Source organism: Leuresthes tenuis, unplaced genomic scaffold, assembly GCF_036924035.1.
Source record: "Leuresthes tenuis unplaced genomic scaffold, fLeuTen1.0.hap1 SCAF_10, whole genome shotgun sequence".
Classification (NCBI taxonomy): Eukaryota; Metazoa; Chordata; class Actinopteri; order Atheriniformes; family Atherinopsidae; genus Leuresthes; species Leuresthes tenuis.
The window spans coordinates 2,844,792-2,865,808 of NW_027325364.1; the positions used below are offsets into that span (position 1 = coordinate 2,844,792).

General features: G+C 42.3%; 3 protein-coding genes across 3 annotated transcripts in view; all 3 read right to left on the reverse strand.

Annotated features, from left to right (window-relative positions):
* LOC140315936 (membrane-spanning 4-domains subfamily A member 6C-like) overlaps window positions 1–21,017 on the reverse strand; it is a 139,479-nt gene that overhangs the window by 67,970 nt on the left and 50,492 nt on the right. The gene's annotated exons all lie outside the window — the stretch shown is intronic.
* Window positions 666–12,839, reverse strand: rab25b (RAB25, member RAS oncogene family b). Its single transcript, XM_072393533.1, has 5 exons — window positions 12,608–12,839; window positions 6,406–6,601; window positions 2,778–2,971; window positions 2,510–2,590; window positions 666–1,266 (listed from the first exon to the last, which is right to left on the reverse strand). The coding sequence occupies exons 1-5, from the start codon at window positions 12,642–12,644 to the stop codon at window positions 1,148–1,150; spliced, it is 627 nt and encodes a 208-aa protein (XP_072249634.1). The 5' UTR covers window positions 12,645–12,839; the 3' UTR covers window positions 666–1,147.
* On the reverse strand, window positions 14,634–20,195 carry lamtor2 (late endosomal/lysosomal adaptor, MAPK and MTOR activator 2). Its single transcript, XM_072393555.1, has 4 exons — window positions 19,994–20,195; window positions 19,258–19,420; window positions 19,054–19,143; window positions 14,634–15,073 (listed from the first exon to the last, which is right to left on the reverse strand). Exons 1-4 carry the CDS (start codon window positions 20,059–20,061, stop codon window positions 15,017–15,019), a joined length of 378 nt encoding a protein of 125 aa, XP_072249656.1. The 5' UTR covers window positions 20,062–20,195; the 3' UTR covers window positions 14,634–15,016.

Consider the following 21,017-nt stretch of genomic DNA (forward strand, 5'->3'; position numbering starts at 1 on the left):
AACAAGCTGTTATTCTTTCCCCTGTTTTTTGTGTCCCTTTAAAGAAGATGTATCATCGCTCTAGTGCAGTTAAGCCAACATTAATTGGGCCAACTAATTATCTTAGCTCAGTCAGAGGAAAAGAAGATATCATGCTTGGAAAGGTTTTCCACTGCTGACCTGTTCCGCCAGATGGACACACTGGATGTCTAAAAGTAATCTAGCAGTTTTTTTCTGGAACTTCTTCCACGTCTACGTGCCTTAATGTCTCTCAAAGCTCATTATATAGTTCCTGTGAGGTTATGACCTCTCTGTGAAGCGATATATTTAATGTGAAACGGAGCACATTCTCAGACTTTTGCCAAATATGTTCTAATATCTGACCAGAAAGTGTTTATCAAGTGTTTATAAGCGTGTTACTGCGATTAAAACTCTTTGTTTAATTCTACTGAGGAAACCTGTGTAAATGCACATTTTATATGCAGACAATTAGGAAAACCGTATGTGTAGCAAAGCCCATTAACGCTCAAATGTTCAGCTGAGCTTCTGTACTGAGACAGTGAGTCAAAACAAAGCAGTTGAATGGAAATAAGCTGGTATACTTTCATTAAATACACCTGCTTTGTTTCTAAACTCTAAAATGTCCAAGTGTCACCTGTAAAAAGACAATAATAACACCCATTAGATGCACATGTCCACAAATCCTTTATTTCTCAACAGAAATGTAGTCAGTCTTCTCATTGATCATCCGCTGGAGCACATGCTCAGCTTCTGGACTCAGTGCACGAGCTGCTGGTTTAAAGAAACCAAAAACATCACAACAGTCATGTTTCATTTGTGGGTTTAAATATTACACGCGATGCGTTTACATGTCTCCAATTTTCTGCATGGATTATAAATAATATTACAGGGCGTGTTTCACCTTTGACCTTTATTGAAGAGGGTTTTTGAAAGACTGAAATTGGTTTTGCAGCCATATCCTCTCTCATTTTCAATCATTTTTTCAATGCACCATGCCAACTTGGTGGCATGGCAACTCGGAAATCAGTCATTTCAAACTGCCATCACCTAACCATTTATTTTGGCACCTGACGTTGCCATGGAGCTCCAAATTCCACCTCAGGGCTGTGGGTGAATGAGGCCCCTGAGCTCCTGGGAAATGATGCAATCAGATGTTCCTGCAGCAGGCCTTCTTCTCCTCTGTGTTTTTTGCTTCGGAGTTATTCAGGGACACTGCTTTAATGGAGCCACGAACCACCTCCTTGCTGCTCACCTTCTTGTGTATCTCTGTGTCATGAAAACGACATACATTATACATCCAATGTCACGGTGACATGCGAAGACCTTTAGGACCAAAGCAACGTGTATACGCCACTTATTCCAGGCTTCAAGGGCTGCACAGAAGTTAAAGGGGAACTCCGGTATTTTTAAACCTGGACCTTATTTCTGGCATGAAATACGTTCATCTATTCACTGAGAACAGTTTGGTGAAAGTCGGCGTCCTTCTGAAGATATTTAGATAACTGGAGATCCATATAACGGAGTGAACGGGGCTTAGAGGATGCAGCCTCTAAATAAGGCATTATCTGTCTTTATTTCACCAATACTTTAAGAAGAATGAATGAATGAACGTGTGCTATAGCTCTGTTAGCTCATAGCTGCTGTTATGTGGCTACTTGCAGCTATAGGAGAGCTAACGGAGGGATTTCTACACAGGCACTCTACTGGGACCACTTCATCCACACGCCCCCCTGCAGCACAGTTTATTCACTCCTCGCTCTGGGACAGTCGGCTAACTTCACACAGAGTTTGCTGCTGATAGTTTTGTGCAACATGGCAGGATATTTATCAGATTTTGACAACGTGAACGACGACTTTGAGTAAGATGGACAACTGTGCTGCAGGGGGGCGTGTGGATGAAGTGGTCCCAGTAGAGTGCCTGTGTAGAAATCCCTCCGTTAGCTCTCCTATAGCTGCAAGTAGCCACATAACAGCAGCTCTGAGCTAACAGAGCTATAGCACACGTTCATTCATTCAGTCTTCTTAAAGTATTGCTGAAATAAAGACAGATAATGCCTTATTTAGAGGCTGCATCGTCTAAGCCCCGTTCTCTCCGTTATATGGATCTCCAGTTATCTAAATATCTTCTGAAGGACGCCGACTTTCACCAAACTGAGTAGATGAACGTATTTCATGCCAGAAATAAGGTCCAGGTTTAAAAATACCGGAGTTCCCCTTTAATAAGAAAGGACAGAGACACCGACCGATAATATTCTTTCCTACAGCATCCAATCAAATTATTGCTCTGGGACTCCAAAATGCCATGAGCTGAGGAGTTGGTGAATCTGGCTAAATAAGAGTGAATTTAGGGTCACAGGATGTGTCTTTCTGGCTGCATGTTTATGGTAAAAATGAGCACATATAATGGTAAAATGTGTATTTGCATTACATGTGTTTGGAAAGGAAAGACAGGGAGATGAAAGCAGTCATATCCAGCCACATCAACAAAGGAAAAAAACGATAAAATTACCTGCTAAGACACTGTTGAATGCTGCTTCCACATTAGTAGATTCCAAAGCAGAAGTCTCCAGAAACAGCAGGCCTTTCTTTTCTATATAATACCAAAAAAAGTTTAGGTTTATTTCCATTTGGTCACATCGTGTCACAAGTTGCTACATTTCACAACTGATCCTGTAATGTTAGCTACTGGAACCAGTGTTGGGCTCTACAACAACATCAAGGAATGCCTCTTTACTGAATAGGCAACGATTCCTAGTGTAAGGCCACCCAGTTTGTACCTGCAAAGTCTTTAGCCTCCTCTGTGGGCACAGATCTCTCTGACTCCAGGTCCGTCTTGTTGCCCACCAGCATTACCACAATGTGGGGGTCGGCGTGGTCATACAGCTCCTTCAGCCAGCGCTCCACACTCTCATAGGTGAGGTATTTGGTGATGTCATAGACCAGCAGGGCTCCAACTGCACCTCTGTAATATCTGTTAGGGGGACACTGATTTTAGATTTTCACACTGCGTTAAATGTGCCTCATGAACATGAAATGATGTGACTTTTGACCTCCATGAGTTCAGCGCATAAAGTGAGAAAACCACGAATGTTGCTCTTGAAAGACTGAAGTTTATTCTCATTGTAACGCTATGGTAGTTGTTCATCTGCGTTTCTCTGTGAAAATAAAGCTATCTTTACTTTTTAAACACGAGGAAGCCATGTTAGATCATGAGGTTCCTGTGACTCTTAGAGGAGAAATCGGAAATATCTAAGGCAAATTAAATAGATTGCACCTTAATAACACGTTTCGGTGATGCCAACCACAGCGATTGTGATTATTCTGCTCGGTACACCATATATGCTTTGCTCAGATTTAAATCTTCTGTGAAAAGCAAAGTACATGACACTTTTAAAGGATCGAGGTTGTTCACAAAGCGAATACAATAACCAGTTTGTCTGCCCGTTTGTTGTTTCTACAGCTCTATGCTCAGTCATTTCAGCGATGATTCACTGTCTTCTTCTCTGTGGGGCAGTTATTTCAGTAAAAGTGACATACGTTCTCATAAAACTGAGCAGCAGACATAAAATCGGCGCCACCTATTAGCGCTGACGTGAAAATTGACACAGAAAGTGTCACAAGGGGCGAAGGTCAATCGGGGAAGCTTCGCCAAAGGCTCCTGTGCAGCTTATGAAAGGAAAAGTTTCAGTTGTCTAACGAAACAAAACATCATGACCTTAAAAAACCTGCAGCTGAACACAAGCTGCCACTTTATTGTCCCAACATGCCTGACTGTGACTTCCTGCCGTGTGTCTTCATTTGAATCTGAAGGCATCTGACTGCTGTGGCCGAAAATGATGCCAAAATGTACCAAAATGGCTCATAAGACATAACATATTAATTGGATCCTTGTTTAAAATGTAGACAATAACTGCCTTATTGTGAATAACTGTATCCCCCTTTGATCAGCTGAAAAATAATGAATTAGTGTCCTCTGCTCTGAAGTTATGAACTAATCAATACTTTTCTCACAGTCGCATTTCTGCTCCCCTCCTCCAGCAGGATAATTAATTCTGCTTTAATAGGTTTTAGCTGCTTGTTACAGGATAAATGGGAAATTCCATGGGAGTGAGAATCTGCATACTGGAATAAGTCTGTAAGTAATTACTCAAAAGCCAGGCAGACAAGAAAAGGGCTAATCCAGCCGTGTGGCATATCCTCAGATTCCTCCGTGTCATAAAAATAAAACTGACATGGCTCCATTGTTTTAAAACAAGTTTCCAGCGTTAATCCTTTTGGTTTAATTAAAAAAAAGAATGAGTCTGTGGCAGCTTCAGATAGAGCAGAGGCCCACTGAGCGCCGACTGTGTTCAAACGAAGGCCTTGGATTTCGGAGCCCCAGACAAGAATGTGCTGGTGGTTTTTCAGGTAATGTTGGACGAAGCCGAGGATCAGAGCCTGTCTTTGCCTGTGTTTTGGCTGATAACAGCACCACCTCAAGATGCCGACATACAGGTTGCTCAACAACGGTGGAGCAAGAGAACGAGCTTTCTGCGTGTCGGTTTAAAAGTGCAAAGGCTTAAGAAATGCAATTTGGGAAAGTCAGATATTTCCACCTCGTGTTGCATTGCACAGCTTCTTTGTCACAAAATAATGATGCAATGCCAACCTTTGAACTACATCTAAATCTTAAAACTTTTAGGTTTGATTGAATTCAGTAGCTCAATATGCTGATTTAAAACATCAGATGTTGCCATGGAGAAACAAGCAGGTTTATGTGTGAGATTGGACTTTTCTGCTGAGTGAAGCTGGATTTATGGTTTCCACAAGGTCTGTGGGACGCTAATTCTGTCACGTGCACCTGTCTGCGAAAGGTTTCCTGCAGATGACGGCATCCAGCACAAAAGTTTAAATATGCAGGAAGCAGCTATGTCATCTTTAAAGGGGAGCTCCGGTATTTTTAAACCTGGACCTTATTCCAGGCTTCAAGGGCTGCACAGAAGTTAAAGGGGAACTCCAGTATTTTTAAACCTTATTTCTGGCATGAAATACGTTCATCTACTCACTGAGAACAGTTTGGTGAAAGTCGGCGTCCTTCAGAAGATATTTAGATAACTGGAGATCCATATAACGGAGTGAACGGGGCTTAGAGGATGCAGCCTCTAAATAAGGCTTTATCTGTCTTTATTTCACCAATACTTTAAGAAGAATGAATGAATGAACGTGTGCTATAGCTCTGTTAGCTCATAGCTGCTGTTATGTGGCTACTTGCAGCTATAGGAGAGCTAACGGAGGGATTTCTACACAGGCACTCTACTGGGACCACTTCATCCACACGCCCCCTGCAGCACAGTTTATTCACTCCGTGCTCTGTGACAGTCGGCTAACTTCACACAGAGTTTACTGCTGATAGTTTTGTGCAACATGGCCGGATATTTATCAGATTTTGACTTTGAGTAAGATGGACGTTCTGTGCTGCAGGGTTAATATATGTAATATATATAATATATGTAATATATGGGTTAAGCCCCCCAAAAAACATGTTCTTTTACAGATGAATTAAATCCAGGTGACCTGTGGGAGAAGCTAATGTTAGAAGTTTATTCCATCCACTTGGGGAAATTGTTGAGTCTGCCCCGAGAATCATCAGGAAAATGAAGGAAACTAGCAAAGAAAGCTGCCTTAAAAGGACAATCGAGACACCAAATATAATGAGAAGCTGCGTTTGGAAGTATTTTTTGGATTTAACACCATAAATGATAGCAGCTTCCCATCAGAGGCACCAGTTTTTTCACTTAAAATCTATTTTCAATGGAAAGAGTGGCAGCCCGAGTAGATTAACTATCAGATCAGAACAGATGGTTGTTTTGAGGAGAGACTGCTGGAGAATCGCTGTTCTCCGAGATCCTGGACCGTTGACCAATTAAATGCTCATGCATAGAAAGCTTTGGTGCAGCTGACCCATTTTGTCTTATGAATGGGAGCCAGTGTGCATCCCGGTGGGTTTGGTCACATGGTCACAGCTACCATAAATTCAGCTTGACCCACCCAGCATCAACTCTGACCTCAAACACAGCAGAGAGCCCCTGCAGATGCTTCCCATTCAGCTGATACAATCTAGCACCACCCCCAAAGAAAGGGAAGGGTTTGGCATTCTGGGAAATCAGCTTCTTTGCCTCCTTGCTGACACTGTGCAGTCAGTGGGTCGCTAAAAAAACACAAGAAGCAGATGGGAACAGCTAGAAAAGTAGAAAAATCTGCCCGACAGCAACTTAAAAAGCTCTTTCTCTGAAGTTCCAGGTCCTTTCCGAGGAATCCTCAGACATATGCTTTCCTCCAGAGAGTCTGAGAGATCAGTCAGTGGGGATCTGAGGTGCTGGATATATTTCAGACACACACACAGCTGCGATGGCTGCTGTTACTCACGCAGAAGTGATGGCCCGGTATCGCTCCAGGCCGGCCGTGTCCCAGATCTGTGCCTTGATGGTGAAGCCGCTGAGCTGCACCGTCCGGGTGCTGAACTCCACACCGATGGTTGTGCGACTGTCGTGGCTGAACTCGTTTTTAGTGAAGCGGGACAGCAGGTTGCTCTTTCCAACACCGGATTCTCCTATCAGAACCACTGCAACAGACACAGAGGCAGTTCAGTTCAGCGTTCTTTCAGGGTTAAACCAACTTACTCACAGAGCAAACCCCGCTACATCCACTTCATCCTTTACAGCCTTTCTCAATAAAGCATTTAGTCTGGGTGTGTCCTTGTTAGCTGTTCCGTAGTGTTGGTGGTCTTAGTCTGAGCTAATTACGCTCTTAGGTAATATCCTTATTAGCTAACTGTTTAAACTCCAGCTGGGACAGCAAATCATTCATTTAATTGGGTAAAAATAATCTTTACTGATAAAATAATTGTCAAAAAAGGAGGTAAAATGAGAGCACAACCAGCCAGAAGTGTCACTGCAGGTGAGGATGTAGAGACTACAATCTACTTCTCCATGGGATCCTCTCCGGTTCTGCTTATTTCATATTGGGGTTTGTCTTTTGTTTCACAAGTGTTAACTGAGTGGACCTCCCTAAAAAAAAACTGTCACAAGCCAACCTTTGTTTCTGGAAATTAAACAGTCCAAATCAGGTGGAACGAGTTTAGTTGCTACTTCCTTTTCTCTCGGTCAGATGAACCTACCTGCTGGGTAAACAGTGTAAAACAGACACCCACCCCTAGATTTTTCAGTGACTAATGTTTGGGTTTCAGTTGGAAGCGTCTGACTCAAACAGAGAAAAAGGCTTGGCTTAATTAGCCCAGTTAGGAGAGCCTGAGCACACTGTGACAACACTGGGAGAGGAACCGTGCTCAGGTGGAGGAGATAAAGCTAAAGCTTAGTGCTGGGGTGTCAGCTGCTAATGGCTCAAGTTCTTATGACATTTCAAAACTCTTTAATTGTGGAACTTGGGTGTGATGGGGCTTAGACGATTATTTGGGCTATTTGGCTGTTTTCAGCTCAGAGCCGGAGAGGTTTTGGTACAAATAAAGTGGAGGCTGAGTGGAACTTGTGTTCTTAGTTAACTTCTGGTGCAGCATATGAGAAAAAAACATTAGATATCTTGTCTGGAATGACATAAAAACCAACATAAGTGTCAGAATTGCTGCATTTTTGTTTAATTAGACTTACCCCCCGCCACCTATACCTCTAAAAATTCCTCCTGATGTGGTGATTTACCTGTTGCATGTCATCATTTGTCACCCGTTAGCCCTTTTTATCCAAATGTCAAAGAAAAACTGGGACACATAATAAGAAGGAAGAGCATCTGGACTAATAAGAAGCAATTGTTCAGCGTCGTGTCATCACACAGCAGCTTTGTAGGTCATGACAGTGAGAATGAACCACACGTTTTCAGTGAATAAGGGGACATCTTTAGATCTCTAAAGGTTAGAGTTGCTGTGAAATCTTAATCATTTGGACTCATCAGCACATACATCTCAAGGCCTGCACATTAAGATTTACAGATCTGGGTCAATATAATCTGTATTCAGATGAAAATCTGGACCATGCATTGATTGGGGAAGTAAGAGAGTAGTTTTTGGGTAACTTTTGGGCTTCTAAGTTCAGTTTATATGTGCAGTTTGTGGTCGGCTTACAGCCCGAATGGCACAGTCTTAGTTTAGTATTTGACATGTATGATGCAGTTTTTTAACTTTATTTTGCTTTTTATTAATAAGTAAAACTTCTAAAGACCTCCTTTAACCCACCTGACTGTCAAGTAAACATTTTACCACTGAGTTACTGCTTGATATCACCTGATCTTTGGTTTGAAATGTCCTCGGCAGACATTTCCATTCCTGAGTCGTGTTGTCGAAGATGATCTGATTTGATTTAACACAGCGGCCACAATTTAAATAACTCTGAGCCTTACATGACTGGAGAATCCTGGAAAAGTTTAGGATCAGCAGTTTAATGACATCAGGGCCGTTGAAGATGATTAAAGCTCCAAAGGTGGTAAATGTGAGATGATTTTCTGAGCTGCTGTTTCCAGGAATCAGTCTCTGGGTTTACAAATCATTTGTTCACAGAAAACCTTAGATAACTCTTCTGGGTTGCACCCGTCGTGAGTTTAACCTGAACGCTGAGGTCACGGCAGAGAATATTTGACAGGTCGCCGTCCTTTGACTTGTTTTAGGTTATTGTTCACTCTGCAGCTGGATCACCGCGCTGCTTGTTTTCCAATGACTGAGCTGCTTTCCCACCTTTTCTCCTCCACTACTGAGTAACTTCTTAAGCAAACAATAGCCCCGGTTTCCATGGAAATACAAGACAAGCAGCCTTCAAGTGCTTCGTGCGTCTGATATGTTGATCCTGAGGAAACCTGGAAGAACTCGATGCGAGGCTTAAATCTTCCCTGTTTGCTTTCGTGACCTTCAGGGCTCGAAATGTGTTGTTCTGTACACAGTAGGACTGCTGGTGCAAACCTAAAACTCCCTGCTTCAAGGACACTTTGGTGGATTTACATAAAAAAGAATGAGGCTTATTTTATCATCCCTATTCCCGGCCAGAAGTGCTCCAACTCATGAGCTTTATAGATGGAGGCGTCGCACCTCGTTTCCACATAAATGTGTGTCAATCCGTAATATATGGGTTAAGCCCCCCAAAAAACATGTTCTTTTACAGATGAATTAAATCCAGGTGACCAGTGGGAGAAGTTTATTACATCCACTCGGAGAAATTGTTGAGTCTGCCCCGAGAATCATCAGGAAAATGAAGGAAACTAGCAAAGAAAGCTGCCTTAAAAGGACAATCGAGACACCAAATATTATGAGAAGCTGCGTTTGGAAGTATTTTTTGGATTTAACACCATAAATGATAGCAGCTTCCCACCAGAGGCACCAGTTTTTTTACTTAAAATCTATTTTCAATGGAAAGAGTCTAAGGCTTATAGTTTCTACTGTTTGTTATATGTTATTTATTGATTTGTGAGGTTGACCTAAAGCACCTGGTCAATTGATTCTATGCAAAAGTAAGAAAAGGAATGAGGAAAGCGGCAGCTTTTCCGAGGGTTAGCTGGTTAACTGACTTACTTCTGATTCCCCTGATTAGTTTCACAGAGCTATCAGAGGATCACTGGGTGGAATGAGCTCTGCACACAATCTGAAATGCTACAGCAAAGCAGCTGTAGGGATGAATGGATTCATATCGTGGCTGCAGTGATTCAGGGCGTAACTGACTGTTCCCCGTGAAGCAGCTCCTCGGGTTTCAACAGTTTTCTCACCTCTTTCAAATCAATATGAGGAAATAAATTGCTGCGTTTCATGGATAATAAAGTGATTAATACCACAAGGATCCATAAAACAGTGGGCTGCAGGCAGCTGGCCTATCGGGAGCTGGAAGTGGGAGGAAACAGCTGAGATTTCATGAATTTTTGGGGACTTCCAACATAACCAGCCAAGAATGAATCCAGCGTAAACCAGACTGTCGAGACTGAAATGTGATGTAATTACAGGTGTGATATTATTCTGAACCGTGCACCTGCTGTGGTTTATCAGCAATTTCAGTTCAATTTCAGGTGATTCCTTAAAGGCAGGAGAGGTTACTTTACTGAATTCTACCACAAAAAACACAATTTATAGCTTTAATGTTGATTTAACTTCATTATAGACATCGTGCACTTCTCTTATTTAACATGTCGCGTACAAATATTACAGAAAAGGTTATTTTCTAAGAACACATTTCTCCAAAAACTTTTTTTAGATGACAAAAAGGTCAATTTAAGCTTTGTGTGCCTCCGAATTGAGGATATGTGTAAGTCTGAAAGGACTTTTTGCCTGAACATCAGCTCAACAGAGCCCTCAGCACAGCCGTGTACCTGCTGTAAATCTCCTGCAGCCGGACATAAACACTATGAAACTTTGGCCAGTTAATGCCCCCAAGAAACCAAATGTCAATGTGAAAAGCTGCGATTGCACATCTGCACGAACACATCTGCAGTAGAATGATTTCGTTCTCACTCTCAGAGCTCTGCCTTTCTGCAGACTGAGCTGGTTCGATAATTCGGTAATTTCAGGTAAAGTGGCTGAAATTTATTAGCTTCACATGTAGCTTGGAACCAAAGTTACAAACTTTTTTTCCCAGCATATGATTTAGATCTTATCAGGTATTAAATTGAGATCAATACAAGCTCAGATGAGCAGCAACATATTACATGGTCATCATTCATTTAAGAAAGTGTGTGAGCTGCTAATCAAAAAGAGCTACATCTCAGACTCCACGGGCCTCAGTTAGCATGTTAAAGGTCAAAGTTCATGACAGCACAGTTAGAAAAAGACTGGAAAGACATCAGCAATGATCTCAGAGAAGCAGCTGCTGCTGCCCATCAGTCTGGGAAGGGTTATAAGGCCATTTCCAAACAATCTGGAGTCCATCATTCTACAGAGAGAAAGATTATTCACAAGTGGAAAACATTCAGGACAGCTGTCAATCTTCCCAGGAGTGGACGTCCCAGCAAGTTCACCCCAAGGTGAAGAAGCCCAGAGCTACATCTCAGACTCTACAGGCCTCAGTTAGCATGCTAAAGGTTAAAGGTCACCCCAAGGTGAAGAAGCCCAGAGCTACATCTCAGACTCTACAGGCCTCAGTTAGCATGCTAAAGGTTAAAGGTCACCCCAAGGTGAAAAAGCCCAGAGCTACATCTCAGACTCTACAGGCCTCAGTTAGCATGTTAAAGGTTAAAGGTCACCCCAAGGTGAAAAAGCCCAGAGCTACATCTCAGACTCTACAGGCCTCAGTTAGCATGCTAAAGGTTAAAGGTCACCCCAAGGTGAAGAAGCCCAGAGCTACATCTCAGACTCTACAGGCCTCAGTTAGCATGCTAAAGGTTAAAGGTCACCCCAAGGTGAAAAAGCCCAGAGCTACATCTCAGACTCTACAGGCCTCAGTTAGCATGCTAAAGGTTAAAGGTCACCCCAAGATGAAAAAGCCCAGAGCTACATCTCAGACTCTACAGGCCTCAGTTAGCATGTTAAAGGTTAAAGTTCACCCCAAGGTGAAAAAGCCCAGAGCTACATCTCAGACTCTACAGGCCTCAGTTAGCATGTTAAAGGTTAAAGGTCATGACAGCACAGTTAGAAAAAGACTGAACAAGGATGGCTTGTTTGGAAGGGCTGCAGGAGAAAGCCTCTTCTCTCTAAAAAGAACATGGCAGCACAGCTTAGGTTTGCAAAGCTGCATCTGAACAAAGCTCAAGACTTCTGGAACAATGTCCTTTGGACAGACCAGAGCAAAGTGGAGATGTTTGGTCCTAATGCACAGCAGCACGTTTGGAGGAAACCAAACACAGCATATCAGCACAAACACCTCATACCAGCTGTCAAGCACGGTGGTGGAGGGCTGATGATCTGGGCTGGTTCTGCAGCCACAGGACCTGGGCACCTTGCAGTCATTGAGTCCACCATGAACTCCTCTGGATACCAAAGTATTCTAGAGTCAGATGTGAGGCCAACAGAAAGCTGTGCATAAACAAATGCTGTGAACCTCAATGATAAAGCAGCATTTTGGATGAGAATGGGTCAAAATGCCTCCCAAATGATGTGAGAGACTGATGACATCATACAAATTATCGTTTTATGTGTAAAACCTTCGCGTTTAGGCTGAAAAAAGAATGAACTGAGTAAATTATGCAAGGTGTGCTTTTAAAGAGCCACCACTAATCACGTTACTTCTATATTTATAACAACTTAATGGCAAGTTTTGATGATAATATGCAGTTTTAAACCCAAAAGCCGGGGCTAAAATGAACATAACTTGCACCGTTTGTGTGCTTCTGCAGAGACAAAGTGCTGAACAGGTCAGTACAGGATCCCTCGGTGATGCATCTCCTCACCTGAGGTGAAATACCCATATTTCCCAACAGCTGGCTGAACTGGGAACAGCTAGAAACTCAGACATTCAGACTGTTCATGATGTGAGACGTGCACCGTTTACGATGCTTGGTTGTTTGTTCTGTTGACACCAAACACACTCGTTCCTAGAAACTGTGAAGTTAGTCATAAACAAGGAAGTATGATTTGACTATATGACAATATGACGCCTCCTAAAGTTTTTAAAGGATCAAATGAAATAAAGAGGGCAGAAAAACATGGACTCACCCTTAAAGACAAAGTTGTAAGCCTCATCTGACCCCATGTTCAGTCCATCCAGCAGCTCCCTGCTGTGCCTCCTGCACTCAGTCTGATGGTGGGATATAAGATGAGACTAAACTCAAATCTTCTCACTCTTTAAGAGACGGAAAGCAGCTGCAGATCTGTTCTACCACATGGACACCAGTCAGCGGATCTCTGCCCTTCACCACCCAAACCTGCCAGAGTTAGAGAGCTGGCTTGTTTGAACAGGACGTGCAGAGCGTATCCAGGTTGCTGTGCTGCAGGGGGCGGGGCTTCAGTCAGGGAGCAGTGGCGGGGGCGGGGCTTCGGTCAGGGAGCAGTGGCGGGGGCGGGGCTTCAGTCAGGGAGCAGTGGCGGGGGCGGGGCTTCAGTCAGGGAGCAGTGGCGGGGGCGGGGCTTCAGTCAGGGAGCAGTGGCGGGGGCGGGGCCTGTCTTGGTGATGAAGTCAGTGCAGGGCAGGTTGGACAGGTGGGGTGAGTGGCAGGTACAGCTGAGGGGGGGACTGTAAGGCGCCTCCTGGTGGATGGATCGGATCACTGCCTGCAGAAAGCAGGAAGTGATCCACATCTTTTAAAACCCTGGAAGAACAAGATTTTCTTTGTGCCGTTTCTCTGGTTAGATCCTCCTGTCTGCTGGGTGAATGCTGCTTTTTATTGGTTACTTCATGGGATTTTAGCCTTTTATTTGACAGTAAACAGGGAGATAAGTTAGAGAGCGATGTGGCAAAAACACGAAACAGATCCAGATCCCAGAATCAGTAACATTTCAGCTGCTTTACTCGCCTCCATCCTGTGATTCTCTTTCAAAATTTCCTGACATATTCTGGTTTTATCAAATTCAACCTTGGATTTTTTGTTTCGGAACATAAACACTCTTTAAACTCTACTTTAAAAACGGAGCCGACACAACTGATATCAAATTAAATTCAAACAGATGTCAGACTAAAGCTGTGACCCATTGGTTTTCCTTTCGACTTCTCCAGCTACAACACTCACGTCATTTTTACTCATTTCTGGTGCTGATGAAAGTTTGTGAAGAAAAATCAAGTCAAAAGTGTTTTTCTTCCGTATGATTACAAGAAAAAATGGATTAGAGTGAAGAATGATCAGCTGAAGGAAGGCGAGTCAAAGATTTGTTGCAACTTTTTCACGTGGAAAAACAAGTATTTATATTTAAACTTGGATGAGAAATAAAGGAGATTACATATGACACATGTACAGAGCTTAAAAAATATTTAACAGGAAGAATTTATCTTTTTTTAGCATTTTACAGCTAACTCTTTATACACCAGAAGACACGAGTGAAATAAGCAGTCACCAGTATGGCTGCTCACCTTGAAACAAAGCCAAGAAGCTGGCAAGATGGAGGAAGAGGGGTTTATTTGCATGTCTGTAAAGTCAGGAAAGCTTCATGGAGCAAAAGTGTGGCCACAGCAAAGTATTTTAAAGCATGAACGAATTATTTTCATGGAAAAAATGAGTTTTTAGAGGCTTCCACGGTGCCATCTTTCAATAAGTACAGCATTTCTTCCCCTGAACAATCCTCTGGAATCCTCTGGAACGGCACATTTGAGCAAAAACATGAAGCAAATCGAGTTATTGACGAATTATTTTCATGGAAATGGACTTTTTAGAGGCTTACTTCTTAGAGGAAAAGCATTTCTTCTCCTGAAGAATCCTCTGGAATCCTCTGGAACGGCACATTTGAGCAAAAACACTAAGCAAATCGAGTGATTAACGAATTATTTTCATGGAAAAAATGACTTTTTAGAGGCTTACTTCTTAGAGGAAAAGCATTTCTTCTCCTGAAGAATCCTCTGGAATCCTCTGGAACGGCACATTTGAGCAAAAACACTAAGCAAATCGAGTGATTAACGAATTATTTTCATGGAAAAAATTACTTTTTAGAGGCTTACTTCTTAGAGGAAAAGCATTTCTTCTCCCGATTAACCTGAGTTTAGATTTTGAACTCTGGAACGGCACATTTGAGCAAAAACACGAAGCAAATCGAGTGATTTCTAATCCAATGTTTTATTCAACAACTTTGAGACAAAACATAGTTAAAGAATCTTAATTTAATTTCCCACACACCTTTATGTGCTTTTTTAAGCCGCTGACAGGACAGAAAATGTTCAAATTTCTCCGCAGCTTTGATCAGAAAAGCTGCAAATGAGTGAATTAACGTTGGAAAAGGCTGAAATGGAATCATTTCAGCAGGCGTCCTCCTGAAAAATTACACCAACTTTAAGAAAAGCACAGATTCACAAGCGAGGGCGGACAGTTTCAGCCTCATTCCCTCGATCAGGGAGACATGATGCACTTAGTGAACAAGCAGAATGTCAGAGGAGTCCATGAATGGCAGGAAGTAACAGACACAGCTGCAGTCACATCTCCACTACGATGCAGCCACTTGAGTTAAAGGCTCCTCCAGGTACTGCACCAGTGCCTCTGCCTACAAATGCAACACAAACAGTTAGCAGCTCTTACTCTCACGTATGCTGACTTTAAAGACTTTAACTTTAAAGCTTTCATTTAAAACTTGGCCTTAGATGTTGTTTTATTTGTTGTTTAGAACTTGGCTTATTAAAGGGGAACTCTGGTGTTTTTAAACCTTATTTCTGGCATGAAATACGTTCATCTGCTCACTGAGAACAGTTTGGTGAAAGTCTGCGTCCTTCAGAAGATATTTAGATAACTGGAGATCCATATAACGGAGTGAACGGGGCTTAGAGGATGCAGCCTCTAAATAAGGCATTATCTGTCTTTATTTCACCAATACTTTAAGAAGAATGAATGAATGAACGTGTGCTATAGCTCTGTTAGCTCATAGCTGCTGTTATGTGGCTACTTGCAGCTATAGGAGAGCTAACGGAGGGATTTCTACACAGGCACTCTACTGGGACCACTTCATCCACACGCCCCCCTGCAGCACAGTTTATTCACTCCGGTAAGAACGTCCATCTTACTCAAAGTCGTCGTTCACGTTGTCAAAATCTGATAAATATCCTGCCATGTTGCACAAAACTATCAGCAGCAAACTCTGTGTGAAGTTAGCCGACTGTCACAGAGCACGGAGTGAATAAACTGTGCTGCAGGGGGGCGTGTGGATGAAGTGGTCCCAGTAGAGTGCCTGTGTAGAAATCCCTCCGTTAGCTCTCCTATAGCTGCAAGTAGCCACATAACAGCAGCTATGAGCTAACAGAGCTATAGCACACGTTCATTCATTCATTCTTCTTAAAGTATTGGTGAAATAAAGACAGATAATGCCTTATTTAGAGGCTGCATCCTCTAAGCCCCGTTCACTCCGTTATATGGATCTCCAGTTATCTAAATATCTTCTGAAGGACGCCGACTTTCACCAAACTGTTCTCGGTGAGCAGATGAATGTATTTCATGCCAGAAATAAGGTCTAGGTTTAAAAATACTGGAGTTCCCCTTTAAGCATCCCATTCTTTAATGGTTAAACATAACAGCTAACTGAACAAATGCATCAAACCTTCCGCCTCCTTGAGGAATTCAACAGCTAAAAGATGATTTAATGACACATAAAAAGCAAAGACATAACAGAACAGTACAAAGAAAATACTTCCGACAGTCTCTAAAACTCATTTTCTTCTCATTGCTTGATCAACAGTGTTACCAGGAAACACAATATGGGATGCAATTCCTCCCTTTTAGTCAGCCACCTCCACTGAGTGTCTCGGTTTCAGTGACGGTCTGGCTTGGAGGCAGGGTGACTAACTTTAGCCTTAAAATGACTCAGTATTTATTTCTGTCTGAAAATGTCTTTGTGAAAGCAACCCCTGGAGGAAAGACTATTATAAGTGCCAGATCAAAATGACACGAGCAGATTTAAATGATTTAAAGGAACAGCACTGCGTGGATTCTCAGTCATCCAGGTCATGGTGATCATATAACCCCGAGTAAAAAGCCCGATGGGCGGGTCAACCTCCATCAGGTGTTACGGTACAACAGAGATCAGATGTCCAGGTCAGAGCCGAGTGGGCCTCTTGAAAAAAAGGCCAAATATCTGAGACTGAAGCTGGGATTACGCTGACCTCACAGCGCCATCACAGCGCCATCACGGGCGTTCCAGGAAGAAGTTTGTTCCTGAACAGCAGGTGTCGCTGCTGAGGTCACAGCATCCTCACACCACAGGCTTCAGAGGTCATGTGTGTCCTTTTCCCTGCAGCTCTTCCTGTTTTTTTAAAGGCGACGGGTTGCAAAAATCGAGAGCCGAACGACACCAAAGCGCCGGATTCTGTGACGTCAGATTGTGAGAATAAAGTAAAGCTTGAGTCAGAGCAAAGTTTCCTTTACAGCAAAGATCTTGAACTCTTTATCTGAAGGTGGAGGGACTGCATGTGAGAACTGCTGATTTATATGATTTATGATTTATTGATTACTTATACGCTGCTTTCCACTCAGTCAGCGCGGTTACATCCGGCCCATCGGATCGGATTAATGGATAAATTACAATAAGACTGAGTTATTCAGCTCATGTAACAAGATTAATCTGACAAGAAAACAGATCGGATCACTTGAATTAAGACCCCGAGATAACTCCAAACACACTGAACGTGTATTTTGGAGTTGTCTTCAGATAAATCCAATACTTTCTGTTAGATAATGGCACCAAGGTTGGGTCTGAGAAGCCGGATCTTAAGCTTTTGTAAGGATAACAATGAGTCATCTGCAACCACTTAATAGCAGATTACAAAGAAGTTGAGCGGACGTCTACAACTTTAAAGGCTTAATCTTGAACATGCATTGTCTTTTGAGTGTGTTTATCTCTGTTTCACGTTATAGAAACATTTCAGCATTGGTAACATGTCTCACATTCAGTGCTGCTACATGTGGGCCATCGGATCGGATTAATGGCTAAATTACAATAAAGATTGAGTTATTCAGCTCATGTAGACACCTTAATCTGACTAAAAAACGGATTGGATCGGGTTAAGACTCAGAGACTCGATCCAAACACACCGAACGTGCCTGGAGACGACAGTGGATCGGATCGAGCGTTCTGAGCATGCTCCAGATTTTTTCCCGCGATCGTCACCCGGAAGTGGAAGGAGACGATATTCCTGTTGCTGTCGTCAGAAAGAAAGAAACAAGGCGATGGAGACTACATCATGCTACCGTCAGCATGTGGTTGGTCAGGTTGGATGTCCACCTGGTTCTCAGATAAAATGCAACATAACTGCTGCTGCTTCAGTTGCACTGCAGCCTAAAAGCTGTGAGATTTCTACATTTTAAAGCCTCTTCTTCAGGTGACTTGGCTTCTTTTGTTTGAACTTTTCCCATCCATCTTTCTCCTCACTTTTCCTGCTTACCATCTTTCTGTTGACAGACACTGAAGTTAGTCTTCTTTGTTGGCTTTTAGGCCTATGGAATAACGAATAAGCGCTACCTGTTGGTAGTTGATAGACTGAAAATGTAGGTTTTTGAACAGGGCCGACGGCCGTTCTGGACTTTTCCAGAACACACAGATTACCAGTCCAATCCTGGCCATAACCAGCTCATCACAAACTAAATGGAGAGGGACGCAGCTTCATCTCGCTCTGCGTTCGCCATCTTTCTGAATGCCTGAGTTTGTTGTTGTTGGCGGTGAAGACGTCAACAGGAAGTGGCTCTATTAGCGATAGCTGAAATGGTGACAGCGCCACCTATCGTACCGGGGTATGACACGCTTTGTGCCAGTGATTCCATTCATTCACCGCCATATATCCAAGGATAATTACCCTCAGATAAGGAGCAGAACCCAACTGTAGCTATAATCCAGTTAATCTCACCATGTGGACCCACTGAATGATAAATATTTCACATGGAGGAGGCCTTTAAATGATAAAAATCACTGCAAAGTGTCGGCAAATCAAAATGCTTTTACACTACAAGTCACATTCCTCCATCCACAGGTGAGTTAAGCTACAGCTGCTGCTCGACTAACCGCCGTGCACGTCCCCTCAAACGTGCACGGGAGGAGAGTCCCGGTACTGACTGAAGCATGTCATGAAGTGTCTGCTGAACTCACTAAAACACAAAGATTTGCAGCAGTTTGCTCTTGTGTTGTGTCAAAGTGCTTAATGAGGACTTAACATAACTGTCAGTTTTCATCAAGCTTTGCTACGATATTTTCTTTTACTGAAGCAGAATGTTAACAGAAGGACTTTTCGAGTGTTTATTTGCACGTTATGGGAGAGCCACTAGTTCCCCTCACACCAAAAGATCTACCATGAGAAAAAGTTTAGTCCAAGTTGCCCAAATAAAGGTACAAAAACCCCTCCGGAGGTACAAAGCAGTATTTCACCGACATGATTTGACCCTCAACCAAACTATAAGAAGTCTTTTAAAGATTCAAAGCTGAAACCTCAAAGATATACAAATAAGCTTCGTGACAAACCGTAAAACACAGAACAGGCAACTTCTCACCTTGGCTTTAAGCATCCCAAAGCCCACCGTCTCTTTGGCATACATACACAGCAGCAGGTTGGCTACGCGAGTTATGGCCACTCTTCCCTCCTGAGAGGAAAAGGTCAGACAGACGACAAGTTTCAGCTTTGTTTGAACATCCCTCTTTTTCCCCAAATCAAACACGAGAGAACAGCTTCAGTAGTCCTGGAAAAAACCTCCTACCATACAATCCATGAGGATAAATTTGAGCTTGTCTTCGTTGAAGGCTTGGTGGCCGTTCTTGTCATAGGCTGCCCAGATGTTGCTGGCGATGGCGGCTGTCACTCGTGCGTCAGTGTCGCCGTAACCAGAGTAAGCCAGAAGTGACCCTTCATTATTCAGCAAGCTGCAGAAGCAGGAATTAGGTGTTTTCATCAAAAGGTGAAGCTATTACTAATATAATGATGGTAAAAAGGATACTGTTAGGAAGTAATATTATTCTGACAATGACGCAAACTGACGGTGATCATCCCAAATTGTTACGATTTGGCAGTCAAATAACATCTAAAATATGTGATAACTGCACCTGATTCTTACTTAATTTAGCATTTAGGGATTAAATACAATCAGCATCTTGTGCCTGCTATAACAGCCTATTTGATAAATTTTTTTAAAACCAAAAAAAATGGACCTTAGAACAGCTAAAATCAGGTAATTTAGTAATGCCGGCATAAAGTTTCAGCTTTTCACTGACAAATAACGGTGAACGTCGCAAAAAATACACAATTATTGCTATCATGGTTTATTTGAACTGCAGCATATCAATTAAGAGTTCCAATCTGTCTTAAACAAACTCATTAAACGTAAAATTTCAGCCCAAAGGCGAACCTGATGCGACAAACTCCACATCGTCAGAAAACACAGAAACTCCGGCACTAAGTAGCATCTTGCTAGCTTGATGCTAACTCGTCGTACTTACAGAGTGCTTTGGACTCCGTTTGTGTTCGCTTGGCTGAGAACCTGCGTCAACGCTTTTGGTCGTAACATAGCTGACCTCCCCACTAAACTATGATAATAAAGAAAAAAAACACTCTAAAATACTAAATAAAGCGCTTTAACTGCAGGAAAAACATTCAGAAGCACGTAGTTAAGTCAGCTGATTCTGTTTTCTTCCGTTTCCGGTTGCCTTCGCAATGCAATCTGGGAATTGTAGGCGTTACTGGAAAATTTAGTTGTTTTTTTTTAAAACCTTTTTTATTCTTATCTATTCACATATTTACCACAAAGTTTTAATTTTTGACACACCTCACATTTAGAAACATTCAATTAATCTAAATCTACTGCTGTAGTTCTTTAATTGTATGTTCAACATTGATTTTTATGTATGATACTAGTAATACTAAATATTACGGAGAAATGTCATTTTTCCACACAAGAATTGTGGGTAGAAATGTAAAAATGCCCCAGTTTGGGTTCAGGAGGCAGACATCCTCTCTGGCTTTAAGATTCAGCTTAAAACTTTCCGATTTGGATAAAACTTCTTGTAAGGGCTGGCTTTGATGGTCCTGATCTCTCTTTACTCTACATGTCATTATTGTTGTCATTAACTTAGTGTTTTCCTCTTTTTCTTTCCCATAGCAGGAATCCCTTGCCTAGGGTTTTTGTGTTGGTTGGAGCCTTTGTCCTGTTCTCTCATCTCCCAATCAGCGGAGGCAAACAGCTGCCCTTCCTGCATCTGGCTCTGCTGGAGGTTTCTTCTTGTTAAAAGGGAATTCTTCTTCTTCTACACTTGAGTCTAAATGCATGTGTGCACAATAAAACATTTGTTTAGTTTACAATGGGTAAACTTTCCTTAAAATTCTGTAATTTGTTCTTTGTTTCATTCCACACCAAAGATAAATCGAACATATATTACAAATATTTATTCACGCAATGTTAATTTAAAAGAGAATTCTGAATTTTTTACTGCTTCATGCATTATTTTATTTATTCACTTGGCAGAA